At 50.2% G+C, this 20961-nt stretch overlaps 1 protein-coding gene across 2 annotated transcripts; it reads right to left on the bottom strand.

Annotated features, from left to right (window-relative positions):
* Positions 1-2051: 2051 nt before the first annotated feature.
* On the bottom strand, positions 2052-14451 carry SPRY3 (sprouty RTK signaling antagonist 3). 2 transcript variants are annotated; one of them, XM_062584473.1, is made up of 2 exons: positions 14367-14451; positions 2052-9608 (listed from the first exon to the last, which is right to left on the bottom strand). In XM_062584473.1, the coding sequence occupies exon 2, from the start codon at positions 9559-9561 to the stop codon at positions 8641-8643; it is 921 nt and encodes a 306-aa protein (XP_062440457.1). In that variant the 5' UTR covers positions 9562-9608; positions 14367-14451; the 3' UTR covers positions 2052-8640. The 2 variants fall into 2 exon arrangements, with proteins under 2 accessions (XP_062440457.1, XP_062440458.1); XM_062584474.1 differs by lacking the exon at positions 14367-14451 and adding an exon at positions 13972-14010.
* Between the last annotated feature and the right edge of the window lie 6510 nt (positions 14452-20961).

Genomic DNA, 20961 nt, shown 5'->3' on the forward strand with positions numbered 1-20961 from the left:
ACCTACCCTTGTTCCTGGAGCATAGCAGGCACCTTTTCTAGCATGGTGAGGGCTGCTGGCTTCTTGTGCATTTCCAGCATAGGCAGAGAGTTGTGTCAGAACTTAATATCCTAAGGGAGATTTGAGCTTCACCTAACTTTGCCCCCACTGAGGGCAAGGGAAGATTTCAAAAAGAACAGCATTGGAATCCACTCCTGGAAAATCTGTTTGGCCTCTGAGAGTTTCCTGTGCAAAGGGCACATGGAGCTGCACTTGTTGTGCCCAGGCCAGCTCTGGGACAGCATGGTGTGAACACCTGAGTTGGCTGCACACAGCACATTTCAGATCTGAATGTCATTTGGCTGTGTTAATCAAGAAAGAGTGGCTTATTATTCTAGGCTAAACTAGCAAGATTGAACTGACTCTCCAGGTGGTACAGCTTTGTAACTGTGATCCGGTGCTACCACACGCAGGCCTACTAGTTCACTTGGGGATCTGTGCATGGCAGTGTGTGTGTCATGGTATGCATGAGCCCTTGGAGTCTCCACTAGTTCTTCACAAGGATGCAAAACACCAAAGACTGTGCATTTTTTTTTAAAGAAAACACCCTTAGGAGAAAGCCAAATGGCTCGGACTTTTTGTGATTCCAGAGACTCTATGACTTTCTCTACAGAAAAGCAGGAGGGTATCCAGGAAGCAATTACTGTCTTACTCAAATCATCACTTTTTGCATTCCCTCAAAGTCCAGGTGACTGCTATCTAGGTAGCTTTTCCCATCCTTCCTGTACTACCAGTTCCTAGTCTAACATCGGTAGGATACCTTCCTGTGCTTACCTGCTGATCACACATGTTACAGCTCCTGAGCTTTCCTTCATTCTTCATCTATAGAATTACAACTGATAAAGAGCCATAGATGCCAGTAAGATTGGTGGCATGAACTGAGGATGACAGGGCAGGCTTGGGAAGGTGGTATTATATAAATCAAAAGAGTTCTAATATGGTTAAAATAAAGCTGTGGCATGGGCAAGTATTTTGGAAAGGATGCTCCTCCAAGGCCAGAGAGGGTAAAAAGAGGACTCTGAAACCAATGCAACAGCTGAGAAAAGGCTTTTGGTGAGATACCCAAGATACCATGAAGACTGCTTGCCTTGAACTTCTTACAAAGGTTGAGAGGGATCTTGAGCACAGGTCTACCTCAGCAAAACTGTCCTATGAAAGGATTCTTCCAGCTAGAGGAAGGAGGTTCAGCCAGAGTCAAGGAGTTTAAATAGGAATAAAGCAGGTACCATTAACCATAGAATTCATTAGTCACCAGATCTATGCAAAAGGACTTCTTGCCCTGAAAGTGCTTGAGTCAAGATCCACTGTCTTTGTGAGAGAGCATCTTTAGCCAAACAAAAGATACTCTAGAGCCAAGGAGAAGTTCCTGGGCTTTGTACATGCAGAAGTGGGGGCAACTTCAGCCTGTCACAAGCAAGGAGAGCAAACCAGGTACGCAAGTGACCTGGCAGTTTCTGATTCTATGGCCCAGATTCATCTCTTTGATGTTAAACAGGTTGCTGAGGTGTCTTCTACAGCTGATGGCCAGAGACAACCACATCCAAACAGTAGCTCCCCCTGCAGAAGATATCATTTGCCCAGTGGCATCACCCCATCCCTACTGGAAGCAAAAGGGGCCTTAGGGAGATGCAGGAAAATCTGTGGAACAACAGAAATCCCTAAATCATAGAGATTTCTAATCTCAATATTACCCTGCTTTTAGTCTGTCTATTGCTACAGAAGCGTATCCTGCCTCAAGGATTTGGGAGAGCTGCAGCCTTAAGACACTCAGTGGAATTTTTCAGGTTTTCCTTCAGCATGAGCACAGGACTACCAGCAGAGATCTCAAAGAGTTAAAAAACAACCTCCCCAACACTCAGTCAATGCCAGTGTAAGTCCAGCCATCCAGCAGTGCCCCTTCAGTGCCAGCACCACAGCGGCCAGTAAGAGCCCTGCCAAAGCAAGAGTCTGAGTCATGCGCTGGGCTGGCCATCACCTGGCTGCTGCTCTCCATGAAGACAAGAATGAGACCATTCAAAATTAATATATATTTTTATTGAATAGTTGCTCTAAGTGGGCTTGTGAAGCCACTCATAGAATTACTTCTTTCATTTCAGCAGTGGTTCAGTAACAGTTATTAGCTTTGCAAAAGAAGAAAACTAAACAGAAGAGGGTGCACTAAAATAAATAGGTTATTTTTTTCTTATCTTTAAAATAAACTTTTCAAATAAATACTTTGTTTTTTCTTTTTCTTTTTTTGTTTCCCCCCCTTAAAAGTTACAAGAGTATTGTCAAAAAACAGCCATCAGATTATAAACATGTATTATACCTTACAGAAAGGAACCCAGATAAAGACAGCCAGGGGAGGGATCTCTTTATACACTGTACAGAATGCCTTTGTACCAATTAAATGGAGAATTAGATGCTTCAGTTCCTGGTACGAGACTCTCCTTTGAAGCCAAGGGGATCCATCTTCTAAGGAGAACTTTGTGCTAAGGACACCTGGGGAGGCAGGAGGCTGCAGCAGCCTGTTCAGAATATCACTAAGGCCTGAGGGAACCATTTCGCAAAGGAGGGGCACAGACAAAAGAAAGGGGAAGGAGGAAAAGGACTCCTTCAGAGCAGAGCAGCAGCATGGGAAAGGGGTGGCCTGACTGTGTCAGGTCCAGGAATGATCACACACCTCTCGGCTGTTACCATAGTTGGGACAGGCAGAGATGTGAGAAACTTCCTCTCCCAGTGGGCAGGCCCACTCACCAGGGAGGAGTTTGCTCTTGCTCCCACAGAAGCCATTAAGGGTGTTGCAACAAGATTCAACAGGAGAGAGACTCAGGCCTCTCTCCTCACACCCTGGGCTTCTGCACACCGATTCTGCTTCCCTTTGCTCCGCATTCATGTATTTACTGATTTCACATGTGCCGCAAAGAGGCATTGCTCTCTTTGCACCCATCCAGTATCCCTCCCGTCTACAGACCCTTTGCAAGGGAACCTTTCAGCCTCTCTGGCTAATGCCCTAAGTGGATTCTTCTGAGACTTTTATCCCAAGTAGGACAAAAAAATTTCACCTGGGCAAGCTCCAAACCTGCAGTGTGGGATCAAAGAGCAGCTTAAAAAAAAAAAGAAAAAAAAAAGAAGAAGAAGAAGCAGTTTGCAAGAGATCTCAGTGCTCAGTGTTTACTGAGAAATATCCCAAAGCAGACTGAGCCAGACGGAGATCACAGCTCTGATTCTGCCCACATGGAACGGATCCCAACCAACATTCTCCAACTGCATGTGAGTATCCAGCAGGAATGGGCTCCATATGCTCCTCAAAGGAGGCAAGACTGAACTGGATGCAATTAAAGACTGAGAACAGACTTCAAGATGGGGTGTGAGTACATCCCTTCTCAACTTCCTTCACCTACTGATCAAGAAAAGTTAGATCTTCCAATATCTGCAAACCTCCCAGTCTTCCTAGTGTTAGCCAGCTGGGAAACACTCAAGGACCAGAGATGGAGAACAAACTAACAAAGTAAGTGCTGACAACATGAGATTTGGGGCATGGTGTGCCCATCCTTTGTTCCTTCCACTCATGTAAACACTGCAGTAGTTCCTCTCACCCCTCCGCTCATTCTTCTCTATTGCACTAAAGCAGCTCTTCACAAACTGTTATTTTGTGCTTTGGCATATTTTGACCAATGACAATTCCCCTCAGGTCCTTGAGTTCACATACAGAGATGGGCAAGAGCCAACTCAATGAGATTTTGTGGGAATCTAGGAGTAAAATCCTAAGGACATTCCCCTCCCTCCCCCCCCTCCAAAAAAAATAAAAAAAATAAAACAAAACAAAACAGCAACCAATCAACTACTCTCTGAGGTACTTGGCTGGAAGTGGGTGCTTCAATGCAAGGCACCGAGGATTGTCAGGGAGAGGTGGCAGCCTGAGCAGCAACTCAAGGGCACTCTGCCTGGGAATGCTGGGGGTGTTGAGATAGAAGGGAGACTCCAGCTCAGTCCCCAGTGCTCCCTCTTAGCCAGTGCTGTCACTAATCACACGCTTGCCCATAGGGAAGGAGAGAACTGGTGCCAAGTGAAGCCCTGACACAAAGCAGGAGCCAGCAGGAGTTCTTATGTGGTTAGAGGTGCACATCTCTTACATATCTTGCTCTCAGGGTCTCTAACCTTAGAGATCTGCTGGGAAGAAAAGAGCAGGCTCCTGCATGAGGTGCAGAGTAAGGGGAATTCAGGACCTGCTCTGTAGCTCCTGCCCTATTTCCTCCTCCTTTAGCCCTGAGTTTCTCTTTTCCTAAGTTTGCTCGAAAGCCCCTGATGCTTCCTGGGAAAGGAGCCTATGACCAGCACAGGCACACAACACAGAGATGTGTTCTCTTGCAAAGTGGTTCTGTCCTAGTTAAATCACAGGGGCACAGAGAAAGCAGAGAGCTCAGCATGTGACTCTCCAAAAACAAAATCAAAAAAGACACACTGAGACAGAGATAAACCCAAACTGCCAGGACAAGCAACTGCAAACAAACATCTGGAGCAGATGTCATCTGACTCATTTCAGGGTGGGGCAGGAAAGAGGCTCATAACCCCAACCAAAATTGGAGTCCTATCTAAAGGGAAACCCAACTATCTGGCAGCCAGAGATGGAGAGGGAGCAGGAAGGACTGGAGCAAAAGGAAGCAAGACCGATCTGGTTTGAAGACATCAGGGAAAGCACAGAGAGCACTTAATCAGAGGCCACCTGTGGCCTGCCTGACACCAAATGATCTCAGGGAACTAGAGCTGGCCTCCTTCAGAAAGCTTTTGGCAAATCCAGATCTGTCTTTTCTGCTGAGCCTAAATAATGGGAACCTGCTGAAGCTCTTCCAGGAGTGGGAAACAATAATGGTACATGAAGCCTCCTGCCACTGTGAACAGTGTAGGGGTCAGACAGCTCTAAACTGCTGTAGCCATTGCAACAACAAGGCCTGGACACAGCTCTGCATTTTACCCTAAGCACAGTCAAACCAAAGCCCAGCACTCTACTCCTCCGTGCTGATCAGGGGCTCTCTCCCGCTCCAGTTTCCTTCTGTGTGTCCCATATTTTACAAAACATATCACATAAGTCTGTTACTTCCTTGAGATGAGACATTCAGGAGACCTGGCCAGACTCCTCAGCCCTGCACCTAGGCTATGGCATGATTTGCTGTTAGAAATGGGACTTTCACACTGACCCAGAAAAAAGCCTATTAGATAGAAGGCTATTGGCAGGCATCCTGGCCTCCTACCAGTTACTGAAGGCAAATATGCTGCAATAGTTGTGCAGGACTACACTTTACCATGCTATTGCCAAGCGAAACTTGCTCTAAGGATCTGATATGTGGACAGTGATGTTCTCATCTTACAGCTCCAGCACTTGGGGGAGGTCACCCTGTATGTGCATGACTTAGGAGGCCGTGAAAATGATGAAGCTTCATATGTTGAGTCATTCCACCATCAGGAGAGGAAGCAATGAATTGCAGAGATACAGAGGTGGTAACTAAATTTACAAGTAGGATTCATTTAGAAAGGAGAAAAAAATCAAAGTAGAACAAGTTGGAAAATTCTGTTCATTAGTTTTCTTTAAAAAGTTTCAATGATGCATTTCACATTCTCATTGAAATAAACTGGTTCCTCAAATCCTCAATGAAAAGGGACTATTTCCCCTAAAAGATTTTACATTTGGAAGGAGTTTAATTAGCACCAATAGAAAAGTGAACTGAGTGTTCAAAAGGAAGGATGCCTCTTGATGGAAGTCTGTCCCCTATGCATCACTTGGAAATAGGAAGCCAAGCAATATTGGCATATAGGTTAATATGTTTGCGGTGTATATTATAAGTGATGCCACAGAGACATGGGCAGATCTTACGGGGATATACACACTTATACCTATAGGAAATGCTCTGAGGAGGTCATTGCCTTAAAACCCAAATGATTTCAGAGTCCAGGACTAGCCTCAGAGGATGTTTAAACTTCACAGGCATGGGCCTCTCCCTCCTTAATGCCAGGAGGAATTCATTATAACCCAGAGCATCATCCTGAATTCACCACAGCTTATGGAAATGGGCGCTCTGTCTTTGGTCAGAGAAAGTATCTTTCAACAGCCCCCTCAAGCCCTGGGTGAAGTCACTGTCAAGATTTTAGTCATGTGAGTAACACACACCGGATACAAGCTTCATACCAGAGATGGGATTCATCTCCCCTTCCTCAGGGAACTAAGAGTTCAACATTTGTGTCTCTTACAGTCAAGGGAGAAAGACACCATCAGAAGATAATTTATCCCTTGTACTTTCAAATGGGATATACCACATTCTGGAACCACCTTTTTCTGCAAGTGAGGAAGCTTAGATCACCCCTATTTCTGGATAGCAAATGTTAAGGAAGAGGAATCCCAGCATGAGTCTGACTCCCACCTCACCCTAGAGCCAGTGGTGAATCCTACTCACTCTCTGCAAAGCAAAACCCCACTAGGACAATCTGTAAACTTCCCTTTCCCCTTCTCCCAACTACCTAGGAGCTAAAGGTCTAGGATTAGCAATAAACAGACTGGGAAATCATTATCCAGCATGTGCAAATGTACCAGGAAGCCGAACCTTTTATCTGGCACCATTCACAGCAGTATCACGAATATTATTAGTAATAGTCCTAGCCATCCTAACTTATATTTATATATACAAAAATAGATCCACAGAATTCTACATAAAGAGATGGCTGAGTGAATGCAATGGACAAGCCTTAGTTGGCAGGGACTTGGAAGAAGCCAAGCGACGTTGCATATATTTCTCCAGGGGAACCATTCACTTCCCTCCACACACATGCCTGCAGTCAAACATCTCAGAGGAAGGCCAGGTGGGCAGGGCCAAGCACCAGAAAATGAGTCTGGCTCTAAATTCCCTGGGTCAATTGGCTGATGTCAGCAAAGGTCACAGCTGAGAGCTGGTGTCACATGTCTGCAAGCAGAGATGGTGCTGGGCCTAGCTCCAAGAGGAGCTCCCTCCAACTCCCTCTCAGCTATAGGGACTAGATTTGTCTTATTATAGTCACAGCAAGTAAATTATGAAGCACTGACCCAGATTCAGGTTTCCTTCTGGTCTGCAGATGGCCCAGCCTGAGGGGTTGGTTCAGACTCATCTCCAGTTTGCAGCAGGTGGCCACCTTTGCAGAATACCCTCAGCAATGCCAACAGGGTTTGCTGGCAGGTGTGACACTGGTGTTGATGTGACATGCCAATGGGCCAAAACTAGGTGATGACTCAGAGGCTACCTCTGTGGAGAGGGAAGGTCAGGCTCAGATCTGTTAGATACCTCCCTTCTGCTCTCTGTTTCACCCAGCACAAAGCAGAAGCCCCAGAAGTCCCCACTGGGGGATTGCCCAGGATCACTGTTAAATGACAAGGAGAGCAGTGTGAGTGGTCAGCTGCTGACAGTTCAGTCTGGATTTTTTAAAGCTAATTCAATGCTGGTGGAAGGTACCAGATCAGCAGAAGGTCTTTACAGTTTTAGAGAACAGAATAGCAGAACTAAGCCCTATTCCTGTCTCCTCAGTGTACCTCACCCTATCCTGTAAGGAGAAACCTGCAAGGGAAGAAGGGAAGACAAGCATCACAGCCTGCTCTGCTCCTGGGGCTTGAGCATGGGGCTGCCAGGCTGGGCACCAGTGCCTGCAGCGTCCACTCAGTGATGGAATGGAGCCTCTCGGCTTGGCATGATGCAGCCAGGCAGCAAGCACTGCCCCTCACTCACAGCCCACTGGATATGTAATGAGAGCTCCTTGGGCACAGCCCTTTAGCACTGCACCTCAAAGCATTAGGAATTGAATGGCAATTTCAAAGCAGATTCTTGTTCTCAGCCAGTTCCCAGAGGGAGCCTTTCCCTTGCTGCAGCTGGGCAGAAGAGAGAGTGGACCAGATTGCCTCCAATATCTCCCTCTTCCTGTGTCAGATAGTTTCTAAAGCTTTCCACACCTTCCCTTTTTTCTTTGAGACAGAAAAATAAAGAGCCACTTCATTTTGAAGCTCACTTGCTTCTCCCAGTGACTTCCACCTGCCATTTAGCATCCCAATCCCTTTGGGAAAGCAAACCTACCACAGAGGGAGAGGACACTCTCAGAGAGGCCACCCATGAAAAGTGCCAGAGAAAAAGAGAAAAACCATGTTCCAGTTCCTGGAGGACTCTCAAGTGGAGATGCATGAACCCATCTCTTCCCCCTTCCAGAAGGGCCTGGACCTTACTGGAGGACAGTGATAGCTTCTAAGGCCTTCTGAGGTCAGAGTCCTGAGGTTTCCCCTCCTCCCACCAGAATGCCCTTCCCCACAGAGCCATGACTGGAGAACACAACCGCAGCTTGCTCTGCCTGTCACAGTCCCTTGACAGCATGTGCAAAAACACCATCTCCTGTGTGCCATCAGCTCTGTCACAGCAGTGAGCCCTCCTTGCCTCCAAGCAGCTTTCATGCTCCCTGGAAGCCATGGGACACATAGTTCACTTGTCTCATTCCCAGGAAGTGGTGGTGGGCGGGGGAGGGAGAGTTGCAGAGCAGAGAAAGCCAAAGGAGGAGGGGGAAGGAAGGGAAAGGAGGAGGAAGAAGAGAAGTAAAGCCTGCTTCTCCTCCCTAGGAAGGTCATACCGGCTTATCCAATGTCTTGGGAAAGGGTGTGCCACTGGAGGAAGAGATTTTTCTGCAGACCGTATTAGTGTGGTTCTGGCAGCGGCAGCCAGGTCGTTTCAGGCCATCATAACCCCTCTGGCAAAGTTTGAGGCACCCCAGAGTAGGAAAGTAGCAGCAGAGGCAGGGCATGAGGAGAGAGAGGAAGCTCATGGCAGCCCAGCGGGCACAGCAGGATCCCTGCCCACAGGAGCAGGGGTCATCAGCACAGGTATCCTCATCATCAGTGGAGCAGTGGTAGAAGAGACCCTTGACACAGCAAAGGCAAGTCCCGTAGTCGAGGAGGCTCTCTGGGGAGCAGAGGCAGCGCTGGTTGCAAAGCCAGCAGGAGGGTAGGCTGCGGGCAGCTGTGCAGCGGGCACATTTGCACCTCCCACACTCCTCACAAATGAAGAGGTGCCCAGTGTGGAGAGTTGGCTTCTCCACCACCCCCTTCAGCGGCGATTCCTCTGGCTTCAGCTCACCAGCTCTGGGCTGTGTCCGGACAAGGGAGTGTCCAGAGTGTGAAGGCGTGAGGCTGCTCAGGAGCCGCTGGTCTGAGGCTGTAGTGCTTTGGGACACAGAGCTGGCTGTGCTGGAATGGCTCATGTGTTGCTGCAAAGGTGGCATCTGGTGCTGTTGGCTGTGGCTGCGGTGCAGGTCCTGGAAGGTGGAAGACAGCAGGCGGTCCTGAGACCACTCTTGTTTGTGTGGTGGCTGTGACAGGGATGGATTGGAGTGAGCTTGCTGGAAGCAAACAGCCGGTCTCTCCACGTAGTTGTTGCTGGCACGTATGGAGCGGATTTGGTCAATGGACAGGACCTGTTGGAAGTCCTCAGCAGGCAGGTCCATTGTCTCGTCACAACTGAGTTCAGCCGCACTGGAGGAGAGCTGCATTTCCAGGAGTAAGGAGACTCTGCGTCATCAGGGCACATCTAAAAATCCTAAAGGATGGGGCAGGAAGACAGAGAAAGCATTTGTGTTACTATTTGATCCATCCATACAAATCAGGAAGTGAAGGCTGACTGGAGAGCTACTCCAAGCAGGTAACAAGGTTAATTATTTCCAGCAGCCATATTCAAGGTACTTCTGAGCCTGAGAAGACTTAGGCTGAACAATTTCCAAAAGACAAGGTCCATAAGATCTGTCCCTTGGAACAGGCAGACACAGCATCTCCCTGTGTTGTTGAGCTTTCCACATCCCTCCATAGAAGGCTTTCCTATCTTCTTTTAAGCACTGATGCGACCTGTCTGACCTTCCTCCCTCTCCTTCCGTATGGGCAGTGCCAGCCCTCTCTAGAGGAAGGGAAACTTGAAGCTGTGACTTATCCAGAGTTCAGCAACAGAGCCAGGAACAGCATTTTCCCCAGAGCAGGAGAGTCCATTCTGGGGCTTCCCAGCACACTCAATATAGGCCCCTAGTGCCATATGCTGTATTTGCCAGTGGCTGAATTTCAGGGGCACAGGGAAGGAGGTGAACTGAACACACATTTAATTTCAGGCAGCATCAACAACCAACTGCAACTAATAAGATGTGTGTTCGGCCAGGGACAGGTCAAGCCTACAGATCTGCATCTCTGAGTCTTAGCAATTTCCACTGCAGTACTCAGAGTTTTCCTCCTTGCAACCTAGCGACAGCCCAGGAGCCAATTTACCCCCTTCACAAACGCTCTGAGAAAGGCAGATTTCATTTTAAACCCAACATAAATACATGATGAAGCAGGGAAAGCAGATTTAGCAGCAGGCAGGCCCTGTATTACTTCTTGCACAGAGATTGCCATGATGTTTGCTTTTGTTGTTTTCAGGAAATGGGATTTCCTGAGTCTGCAGCACTGGGAACAGTGACCACTTTTTCAGAAGGGAAGGTTAGCACCCTTGGAGGGCTGTGGGCTAGTGCAGGCAAGAGTTCCTGTGTCCAGCCATTCTTTTGGCAGATGACCACCAGCAGGTTTAACCTCACAGTGTCAACAACCTTGCCAAAAACTTGGGCTTTCAGACCTTGCCACTGGAGTCTGTGGGGCCTAGATGAGGGGAAGAGGATCACAGGACTGGATCTGTCTGCCTCTCCACAGTGGATCCAGATCTTAGCCCTTATGAGGGAAGAGGACAGAGAAACTTCCCACTTCAGCTACATGCAAAATGAAGCTGTGAATAGCAGCACAGAAGCACACAGAGAATGGAAGCCATTAGTTCCATGCCAGGCACCATTAATGTAGCTGGGAAGAGTTTTCCCCCAGCGTTTCAAACCTTGATTTCAATACTGGGTACATGGTTTTTGTGGACAGGCAACTTTCCCGGGACAAAGCCATTCTCCTCTGGCAGAACAAATGTGTGATCCATAAGAGATGCAGCTATTGTCACAGTGCCCAGGCCCACAGGAAGACTCTGCTTCAATAGGAAGCTCCACACCAGCATTGCACATACTCAGCAGGCCAGGTGGCCATCAGTGGCAGAGGCTTTCAAGTAAGTGAGGGGCCACAGGTAGAATCTGTCCAAGCAGCAGAGAAAGGCAGAGGGAAGACTGATTTTCATTAGCTAGGCTGACCTTGAAGAGCAGGGTAAAAAGCAAAGGCAACTTAGTTTGACTGTTAAAGCAAGATCTGAGTTGCCTCATCCTCCTCCCTAGAAAGAGAAGGCAACTGATCTGATTAGATTTGACTTTTTCTTCGCATGGGGCCCACCTGACTCCCCCTCCAGGTGATCTCAAGAGAGATGTTTACCTCATCCAAGGAGACACAGGCAATGAGTAAGTTGCTCTCCCACTGTGCCCGAGACTGGCTTGGGAACCAATTTATTTAACAGAAAAAGCAAGGTGAAGTAGGAAGGCACAAGTATCCAAGACAAGGTTTTATGAGAACATTGCCAGGATGGGAATGGGCCACAGAGGCAAGACACCCTCTTGTCAGTGGTTATGTGCAGGCACTGAGCTCCACATATGGAAAGCTCTTACTGAAGAACAAAATGGTGAAATAACAGAAGGTTCTACACCCCGAAGATATAAAACATATAGCTGCAGCTAGGACAAAAAGTCAGTAAGCAAACTCAGTGGGTTCCCACATCTCATAGGACCCACATCCCACCTGTCATTTCTAGGGGATGGTGCTGATTCATACCTGCTGTGGTAGGAACTCCTCACACCTGGGTGTCTGTCCCTTCTAACCTGTGCTTTGGGAGTTGGCAGTGCACAGATATTTGGACTCAGCCAATGAGACTTGGAGCTCTGGAAAAGTTCCCATGTGATCCTGAACATAGTTATGACCCAAAGGGAGAGACCTGGGCAGCAGAAGGTACCACTGCAATGGAGTCAGTAGAAATTGGAGGTTAAGAGCATCCTAAGGGCAGGCCTGGTATAGCTATACCTGCCACTGTATGCAAGACTGGGACAAGGAGCTTGGGAGACCTGTGAGATCAGGCCATGTTTAGGTAGTAAGAATGGGACCTGGGACACTGGAAGCACAAATGAGGTCTTAGGGACAGCAAGCAGATAGAGGAGGTGGGAATCAGGTCACACAGTGTGTTGCAACATGTGCACTTAGAATTTGAGACCTAAGTTTAGATCCAGCATCCCAGGCAAGAAAGTCCCATTTCAGAGGACACGGGGCTAAACCAAGGCCCTTGAACCCACAATCCCCAGACACAGGACTCAGACTCCAACCCAGGCTCACTGGCCATGGGGCAAAGATGTCTTTCTGGGACCTGAGGGGATACCAGTTGGTGTGGTCACCAGGAGCCAGGGGAGCTGCCAAGCACCCAGGAGCACTGGGACTCAGTCAGTCCAGCAGGATGGGGGAGAAGAGGAACTGAATGACCAGAGTCATCTGCAGGCAGAAATGCATGGAAGAGCCAGTGGCAAGCATAGGTAGATGGCCCAGTGCACAGGGGCCAGCGGCTAGGGCCAGGACTGGGCTGGCTATGCCAGTGCTCATTGCTGCATTCTTACCTTCCCCTTGCTTCCTGCCCACCCAGTACAAGTGAGCTCAACGCTGGGGCTGCCATCAGTCTCTTTCCCCAGCTGTCCTCTGGTGGGCCATCCATCCATCCTCAAGATACAGGTGGCCCTGCCACTTGCACTGCCCAGCTGCTCCTTCCCTGCCTACCTGGCCAAGATGCTGCTGCGACCCTTCCAGAGGAGACTGGGGCAGTGTGTCCCCAGCCTCCTCCTCCTGCTCACACCTTCCCAGCAAGGCAGGCATGCCAGCCCCAGAAACTGGGCAAGCTTTATGACCACCAGCAGCCCCAAACGTATAAAGTTTGTGTGATAATGGGCCAGAGGAGGGATTGTAAAAGCAAATGATTTACAGGCAAGTCCAGCGGTGTAGGCGGCTGCGAGCCAGCAGCGGTCTTCACAGAGTGCCCAGGTGGAAGAAAAGGGCTCTTCTCATGCAATCCCCTCAGAGTGACCCCCATGCCCTGGCCTGCTCTCCCCAGCTGCCAGTGGTCAGAGCAGCCCCAGCCCTTGCCCGGCTGCACTGCTCTTCTTGGAGGACAGGAATCACCAGGGTGCAGGCAGGAGGGGAGTACAGGATGAAGCCATAAGAGGAGCTTGATGCTCCAGCTCCGCTTTGCATGCAGCCCACACATGGTCCTGATCTCCCAGCCTTCCGTGCACACAGCCCACCCATGTCCACGTCCGGCCTCAGCAGCCCCCAGCCCTACTGTCTGCACAGCCCGTGTGCATCCACGATCCTCAGCCCCACAGCTCACCAAGCCCGTGTGTGACTCAGACCCAGATCCAACTCAGCCTCCAGCCCCACTGTGCACACAGCTCTCATATGGCCCGGATTCGGCCCCAACCCCTCCCGGGCACCCAGCCCATTTGTGTCCATGACCTCCAGCCCTACTGCAAATGCAGCCCACGCGTGTCTTGGATCCGGCTCACAGCTGTGAGCCGTGCACACAGCCGGGCACACAGCCTGTATGGAGCCTGGATCCGGCGCGCAGCCCCTAGCCGCCCCACGCACACAGCCCACGCGTGTCCAATACTTCCCATCCCCTCCGTGTTCACAGTCCAGGCGTGTTCACGATCACCCCGGTCCTGCAGTGCACACAGCTCACACTTCGCCAAAAGCCGGCTCTCCGACCACGCGCATAGCCGTGCGTGTGCAGGACGCGTGCACAGCCAGCACCCCCAGCCCCGCGGCACACGCATCCCACGCCTGTCCCGGCTCCCCCGGTGCCGCCGCACGCAGAGCCCGTGCGCATCCAGGACCGCTCCGTCCCACGCGTGCTCCCCGCCGCGGTTGCCCGTGCTCCGACCCCGGCCCGCAGCCGCCGCCGCGCCGCACCGCGCCGCGCCGGGCGGACTCACCGCGCCGCCGCCGCCGCCGCCGCCGCCGCTCCATCCGCCCGCGGCCAGTAGGACGCGGCGGGCGCGGGGCGAGCGCCGGCGCGGCCCCGGGGGGGGGCTGCCTAGGGGCCGGCGGCGGGCATGGGGGAGCGGCGGCGCCCGCCCGCCCTGCCCCGCAGCCGGGCCCGGCGCCCCGGGGCCGCGGCTGCGCCGCGCCGCCCGCGGGGGCAGCGAGCGGGAGCCCGGGAGCGCTGCCCAGCTCCGGTTTGTGAATGCAGGCTCGTCCCTGGCGCTCCTTGTGAATGGGGGCAGCGTGGAGGATGGGAGGGAGGGAGGGATTTATTGCTGCCCGTTAGCATCTCTCGCTCCCTCTCTCTGCCGCTTGCCTTCCCGGAGCTGTAGCTCTTAATGCTTACCTAAGTGGCGTCATCCAGCTGAAATTGAATCGGCCCATTAGCAGTCCCCATAGAGCCCTGTGCATCCGCTCCCCCGATAATGACTGCAACAGAGCAGAGAGCAGCGCCGAGGCTGCGGGATGCAGGAGGCACTATTTAAACATTTCCGTCTGCCTCGGGCTCTGCTCCCCCCCGCGCCCACCACGACAGCCCGCCCTGGGACCCCACCGCCTGCCACGTCCTCGCACCAGAGCCCTCCCTGGCTCTCACCTCCCCCCCGGGGACACCCATCGAGCCTGGCGGCGTTGCCTGCTGCCAGCACCAGGTGCAGGGCCTCCACTGCTTCTACATTGCTGGCCCCACAGGTATAATCTGATCCCATCAGTGCAGACGGGTTCAGTTCAGTCTGTCACCAAGTACAAGTTGTGTCGGAAGAGCATCGGATTTGGCTGCAAAGTCTAGGTCTGGTATTGACTATCAACCTGCTCTGTCACCTTGGACGAATCACTTAATCTCCCTGCTGTAAAATGGGCATAGTCACCTCCTGCCCTCTCACACTTCTGTCCAGCTTGCCTCTTCCTGGGGAAGTGTCTACAGCAGCCTGGATGTCATCTGCTTTTTATAATACCAAAATGTCCAAACTAATATCTGAAACACTGGGGCTCTTGTAACAGATGCTTGGAGCAGGGGTGGCAGGAAAGGTGCTCTGCACTTCTCTGTGCAGAGATCACCAGACTGACAATACACACATGGAACTAATCCACACCTCCTCATCCTCCCAGAAACCAAATTCTCAGGCTTAAGGCTGGAATAGGACCCAGACCATCCGTCCCTAAAATTTCCCATGTCCTGTGCAATGCTGGAATTGCTGTGTGCTCCCTCCCTGTGCTGCTTTCTCTAGGCAACAGTAGATCTGCTTTGGAGCACTGAGGACCCTTGTGATCCCCCCTCAGCCTCATTTTAAACAAAGTGGAACCTGGATAATCCCAAAGACACAGGACGTCTCTATACTGACGCTGGATGTGTGCTGTGGACCCTGCAGGAGCACCCACCCTTACCTCACTCTTCTCAGTCCCTCCAGAGTAAGTCACCCATTCTTTCCTGTAGCATTTGCTGGATGATCAAAGCAACATTATCAGTTGAGGATGGCAGGGGGAGGTTGAGAACCAGTCTCTGAGAAGTTAGACTGAAGCCATCAAGCCCTCAAACATCTCTGCCAAGCAACTATCCACATGGGAACAGCTTGCAGCCACTTTCTCCCCAGGCTGGATTTGAATCATGCTAGGGAAAAGCTCCACAGAGCCTTGCCAATCTGCTGAGCCACCCATTCCCTCTTACACAGACCCCATTTTGATTTCCCCTTTCTCCAGGCACTCCCCTTGGGCAGGTTGCTGTCCGATGTCCAGGCTTTGTGTGGGCGTTCACATTCCTATCATTCGCTGCCGATGTCATGAGGACATATTGTGCCAGGGCAGTGTGGAGCATGGGGGTCTGGGTGCATGAGAGCAGGCGGCAGCAGAAAAGAGAATAAAAGCAGCCTGAATAACGGTGATGAAACCAGCTCTACTGCTTGCTGCCCTAACTGATAGGCTCCACTGGCCCCAGCGGCTCCTTTCCAGTTCATGCCATCAGCAGATCTGGAGTCCTCTCCAGCAGTGACCAGTGACCCCATTTCCTTCTCACAGGGTATCAGCATGGAAGGAACACCAGCTTCTAGCCAGCTTTGCCCAGCTGAGCTTTTCTAAGCTCATTTTTAGGTATTTTAGCATATTCAAGGGAACACTCTAGAGACACCTCTCCACCCCACACCCCAGAAGGGTCTTCTTCCAGAAGAATTAGTTCCTGACAGCATCGCTCTGCTTAAGATACAGCTCAGACCCATCCAGCCTTAACTCAGCACCTTTCTGTGCTCTGATCAGCCTCTCCTCCACCAAAATGCATGTTGTTTTGAGCTATGTTTTTAAAGGCACAGAAAGGAATTAGTTGCCCAATTCTTAGCTACTGCCAGCTGGCTATGAGCACCTGACTCCTAAAAGCACATGTGAGTCTTCCCTTTCTCTCAGCCAAAATCTATCACTCCCACCTTGAGATACCAGTGATTCAGACTTCCCTTCGCTGGTTCACAGCATCCCTATTGCAGCCTGCTTTGTGCTCAGCTAATGCTGCTTTATTCCTCTCACTCTGATGAGGGAGGGCCAAAAGGCATGAATGCAGAGATACTGAGACAAGTGGGAGGGTGGGAAGAGAAGGGAGAATAACAACCTCCTGGTGAGTTATTGACCGCAGCATCTCTGAAGAGGAAGGCTGGGAACCAGAATGAATTTGCAAAGCAGAAAAGTTTAAAGACACTGTCAAAGAAAAGGTCTGGGGCAGAGCCTCCAGCAATTTTTATACCTTTTTTTTTTTTTTTTTTTTTTTTTTTTTTGGTACAGTAACATGGATCTGGTCCCTTGACTGTGCAAAAACATCAATATGACCATACCAGAGGATGATGTGAGACTCCTTTAGCTCTAAGACAAGCCCTCCCTTCTCTCTCCATACATGGTTTCTCGTAGTGAGTGGCTGCCCTGGAACACGGGGTTTGATACCCCTCCTGAAGTGCTGTCCTGACAGCTCATGCTGTCCTCACTGTCGCTGCTGTTTCTGTTAGTCCTCAGCCGCTACCTGTGACAACCAGCTCAAGTCTGATCATAACTCCTATTAAATGGCATTTTGGATTGGTTTTTATCCTCGTCTCAGTTTGAATCCGCCACCTTTTAATTCCTGGAACATCCTTAGGGTCCTGTCCTAAAACATGGGGATAGAAGCAGCTCCCAAGAGTCCCATTCTCTCTGATTTTAGAGGCTTTCAGCATGTCTCCTCCCATGACAGCTGATACCACCAAGGATCTGGACAATAAGACACATTTCTGTGAGAAACACTTTTCACTGCTGCTAATGCCAACTGAATGTGCTCCGAGAGTCCTATTCACTTGTTGCAGATATCCACCTTGGAGGAACCCTCATCCCTATCAATCTCAGCAAATCACTTACAATCTTTCGTTGTTTTCCATTTCTACTTCTCCTGCAGATCCCCAACATCACAAATGGATGGGGAGTCAGTTGTCTTCTTTCCCCTCCTCAAAAAAGTGCTTTCATAGACACATACAAGCACACACACAAATGTTAACACAAACGAAATAGCTAAATCTGGAGCCTGAAGAACTCAGTTAAAAATTTCCATTTTAAAATAACAAGGATAGCCTGGTGCTCTTTTCTAGACATGCTGTCCATCCACCTCCAGGTCTGACCATCTCTGATTCTGCCTTTGCAGACAGTCTAACAATTAACCACTGTGAATCAGTCCGGAAGCAGGCAGTGAAGAGGAGTATTTCCCAGAGCAAGGCTGAAGATGTCTGATCTTTTCTGATGCTATTAGCCAAGCTTGGGCACGGGGGGGGGGGGGGGGCGGAATTCATCTTCAGTTAAAGATGATGCAGGAGAAAAACGGGGGATAAAGAGAACATACGATTCCCCTGATTAAATCAGCCAGAATCGATGAGGTGCTGGTGCCTTCTAATTTTTAGATTCACAGATTTTAGGGCCAGAAGGGACCATGATGTTCATCTAGCCTGACAGTCTGTATTATGTAAAAGCCACTTGAAGCCAGACAGTGCCACTAGCTTTTTAGAAGCAACAGCAAGCACTGGGGAAGTTATTAAAAGACTGTGATTTTCCTAGGGTGGAAGGGAAGTGTGGCCAGCTCCCCCACACACTTCAGTAAAGAACAGTCCAGGTACATCCACCCCATTGGGCACAATCTGAGCAGACAGCAGCTCTGGGGGAAAAGAAAAGACATAATTTCCCATTTACATCATGCAGTTCATTTGCCTTGCAAACTGGGCTAAGCAAGTAGAAAAAAAAGAAGCCCTTTTTCTGTGCGTGTGTGTGTTTTCCTTTTGAATCTTCCCTAGCATCCCTGGAAAGAAAACACTGCGCAAGCATTCTGGCCAAAAGACCTCTCTTGGCTGCTTTACTATAAAACCCCACTCTGCTAACATTGTTTGCATTGATGCAGTTTCGTGGCAGTTGGAGCTGAACCTGACCAGCCATGAGAGCCAGATCCTGAGCTCCTTATTCAGCCTGGAACATGAAGGTGTAGTCATTGACTGCAATGTGAGTTTTTTTTCTGAAGATGGAGCCAGGCAGCATAAAACATCAATAAGGAGCTCAGGATGTGTCCCTTTAATGAGCTGAGATTGTAACACACTGATAGAGTTTGCCAGAAGCTGCCCATTCTGTTAGGAGGAGTAGATCCTGCTGGAAAAGTGTTAAGTGGGTCCTGCTGACTCATTGATGCAGATGGCTCCATCCCCACGCGGATGGTGGTGAGGCAGGAGGTGCTGTCTCAGGGGAGAGCAGCTAGTGCAGGGGCTGAGCAAAGCAGACGGAGGAGCCCTGGCAGCATTCAGGCGGGGCTGAGCTGAGTACCTCTTTCATGTAAACACATGCAAAACATGCAAAAGCAGCTATATTTTCCCTGTGCCCAGCTGGGTATATTGAGCGTCTGGCTCAAAGCTTTGCCCAAAGCTCAAGTGTGTCCTGGTGCTCTCTTAGTGCTCTCCTGAATGCAAACATTGACAGGCTCCAGGTGGTTCCATGGGGACTGAAATGTGTTTGGTGCTACAAGGTCCTGTACCAAAATTCTCATTGCCTTCCCGCAGAGAAATCAAGGTGCAGAGCAAAGATATGAATAGAACAGCAAATGCCGAGCCAAATGTGCAATGCCAAATGTGCACCCCAGGCTTCTCAAACGCCTAATCAGCCAGGCTTCCAGCTTGCATGAAAGTACCACAGGTTGGGTAAAGCCAAAAGGTGAGCGGGTCATATGGATAGAGATATTGGGAGACCTGTATATACAAATGTTTCCTGCTCAGAAATTAACTCGATCTTCCAGTGCCCTGGCACCGTGGCCAGGACTGACATATGCCTGGGCATGCATTCTGCTCAAAGAGCAGGCAGCCAGCTCGGAAACTGAAGTTATCACACCGTATCAGCCTGCTGGCTGTGTGGGGCCCTCCTTACCACAGACGAAGAATGCAGAATTGAAGTTAGCCAACAGCAGGCAGACTTCCCCACCCTGCTATGCTGAGAGGCCTCATGGCTCCCCAGGGTTTCTGGGCCACCAGTCCAGAAGCCTCATGGACATCAGTCTGCTAGGAGAGATGAGCAGCCACAGCTGTCCTGAATGAGAAAAGCAGGACAGCCAGGATGAGGAACTCAGGACTGTTTCCTAGTCTAGAAAGAGGCTCTCTTTGGTGAGCGATGCTCCTCACATCAAGCAGGCTTGAGGTCTATGTGGAATGCCATAGGTGGGTGCCCCTAGTGCTGATGCCCAGCAACCAGCCACTTTTCACCACTCCAGCTCACCAGGACGCCCAGTTCCCCATCGAGGTGCCAGCTCTGTTGGGCACTCTGCTTCTGGCTACTGCCCGAGACGTCAGCAATGTGTGCTTATCCACCCAACACCGATTGCCAGACCCACTGGGGAATGAAGTACACAAGGACTTCCCCTCTGATCCATCTCCTCACAGCCTCCACTGATCTCCAAGTCCCTAACGTGCTCTCCTGTTCCTAAACACCTCATGCAAGCCTAGGCAATTCTGGTTCCTCTTGCTAGGTCTGACCCAGCATCCTTAGGATGTTTAACCTATCTCTGTGGGGCATGCTCAACCTCTGGCCTCCTGGGACATAATGTTCACATGACGGTCTCTTTTCTGTGCCTTTGTGGTAGTACCCATACTGCCAGCTCTTTCCCTAGCTCTTAAGTTCCATGTTCCCTGTGACGCCTCACCACTATCCCGATCTTTTCCAGGAGCAGTCAATGCCTGCTGTTTCAGGACTTTGCAGAGAGCCACTGCACGTATCAGACAACCTGCAGATGCACAGGGACAGCTAGATGTGCTCAGCTCTCTGTATGCCTGATATGCAGCTGGTCCATACACACATCAGCAGATCTTCCACTTCTTGCTCCCCACCAAGCCCAAAGCAGCACTAAGCTTCCCGGGTACCTGACTGAGTCTTCACTCCTTGCCTGGTTAATACTCTTCCCACTCCAATTCAAGCCCTCTCTTGCCCAATTGAGCAAGATTCATTACTCAGTTACAGGATGGTGGGGAGGGGAGACAATTTTCCCCAATTTCTTTGCTTTCAGCACTTCGAGTTCCAGTTTCAATGTCACTTTAACTTGAGTGCGTGTGTGTGCAGGGGAGAAAGGCTTGGTATTAAATTGCCAATCTGGTCACATGTTGCCTGAGATTTGGCCGTAGCTAAGCAGCACCACCCCCACATTCACTTTTTTGGCTGGTGACTCCTCTGCTCGGCAGAGTAAAGCAGAGCCAGTGAAGAATAGGAGAAACTGGAGGGGAAAAAAAATAAAAAAGGCGAGTCATTGTGAATGTCAGGAGCTCCTCAGCTGCCGGTGTGACAACGATCCTCCCCCTCCAAACTCGCTCCGGGTGAGAGCCAAAGAGAGAGGATTTCATGAGGATCTGGTAGCAAGCTATTTTCAGAGCTGACATCCTACCCACTGCTAAAAATAGCTGGTCCCCTCCACACAAACCAGGGTTTCTTTTCTG

This window comes from Rhea pennata, chromosome 11 (genome assembly GCF_028389875.1).
Source record: "Rhea pennata isolate bPtePen1 chromosome 11, bPtePen1.pri, whole genome shotgun sequence".
In the NCBI taxonomy this organism is placed as follows: domain Eukaryota; kingdom Metazoa; phylum Chordata; class Aves; order Rheiformes; family Rheidae; genus Rhea; species Rhea pennata.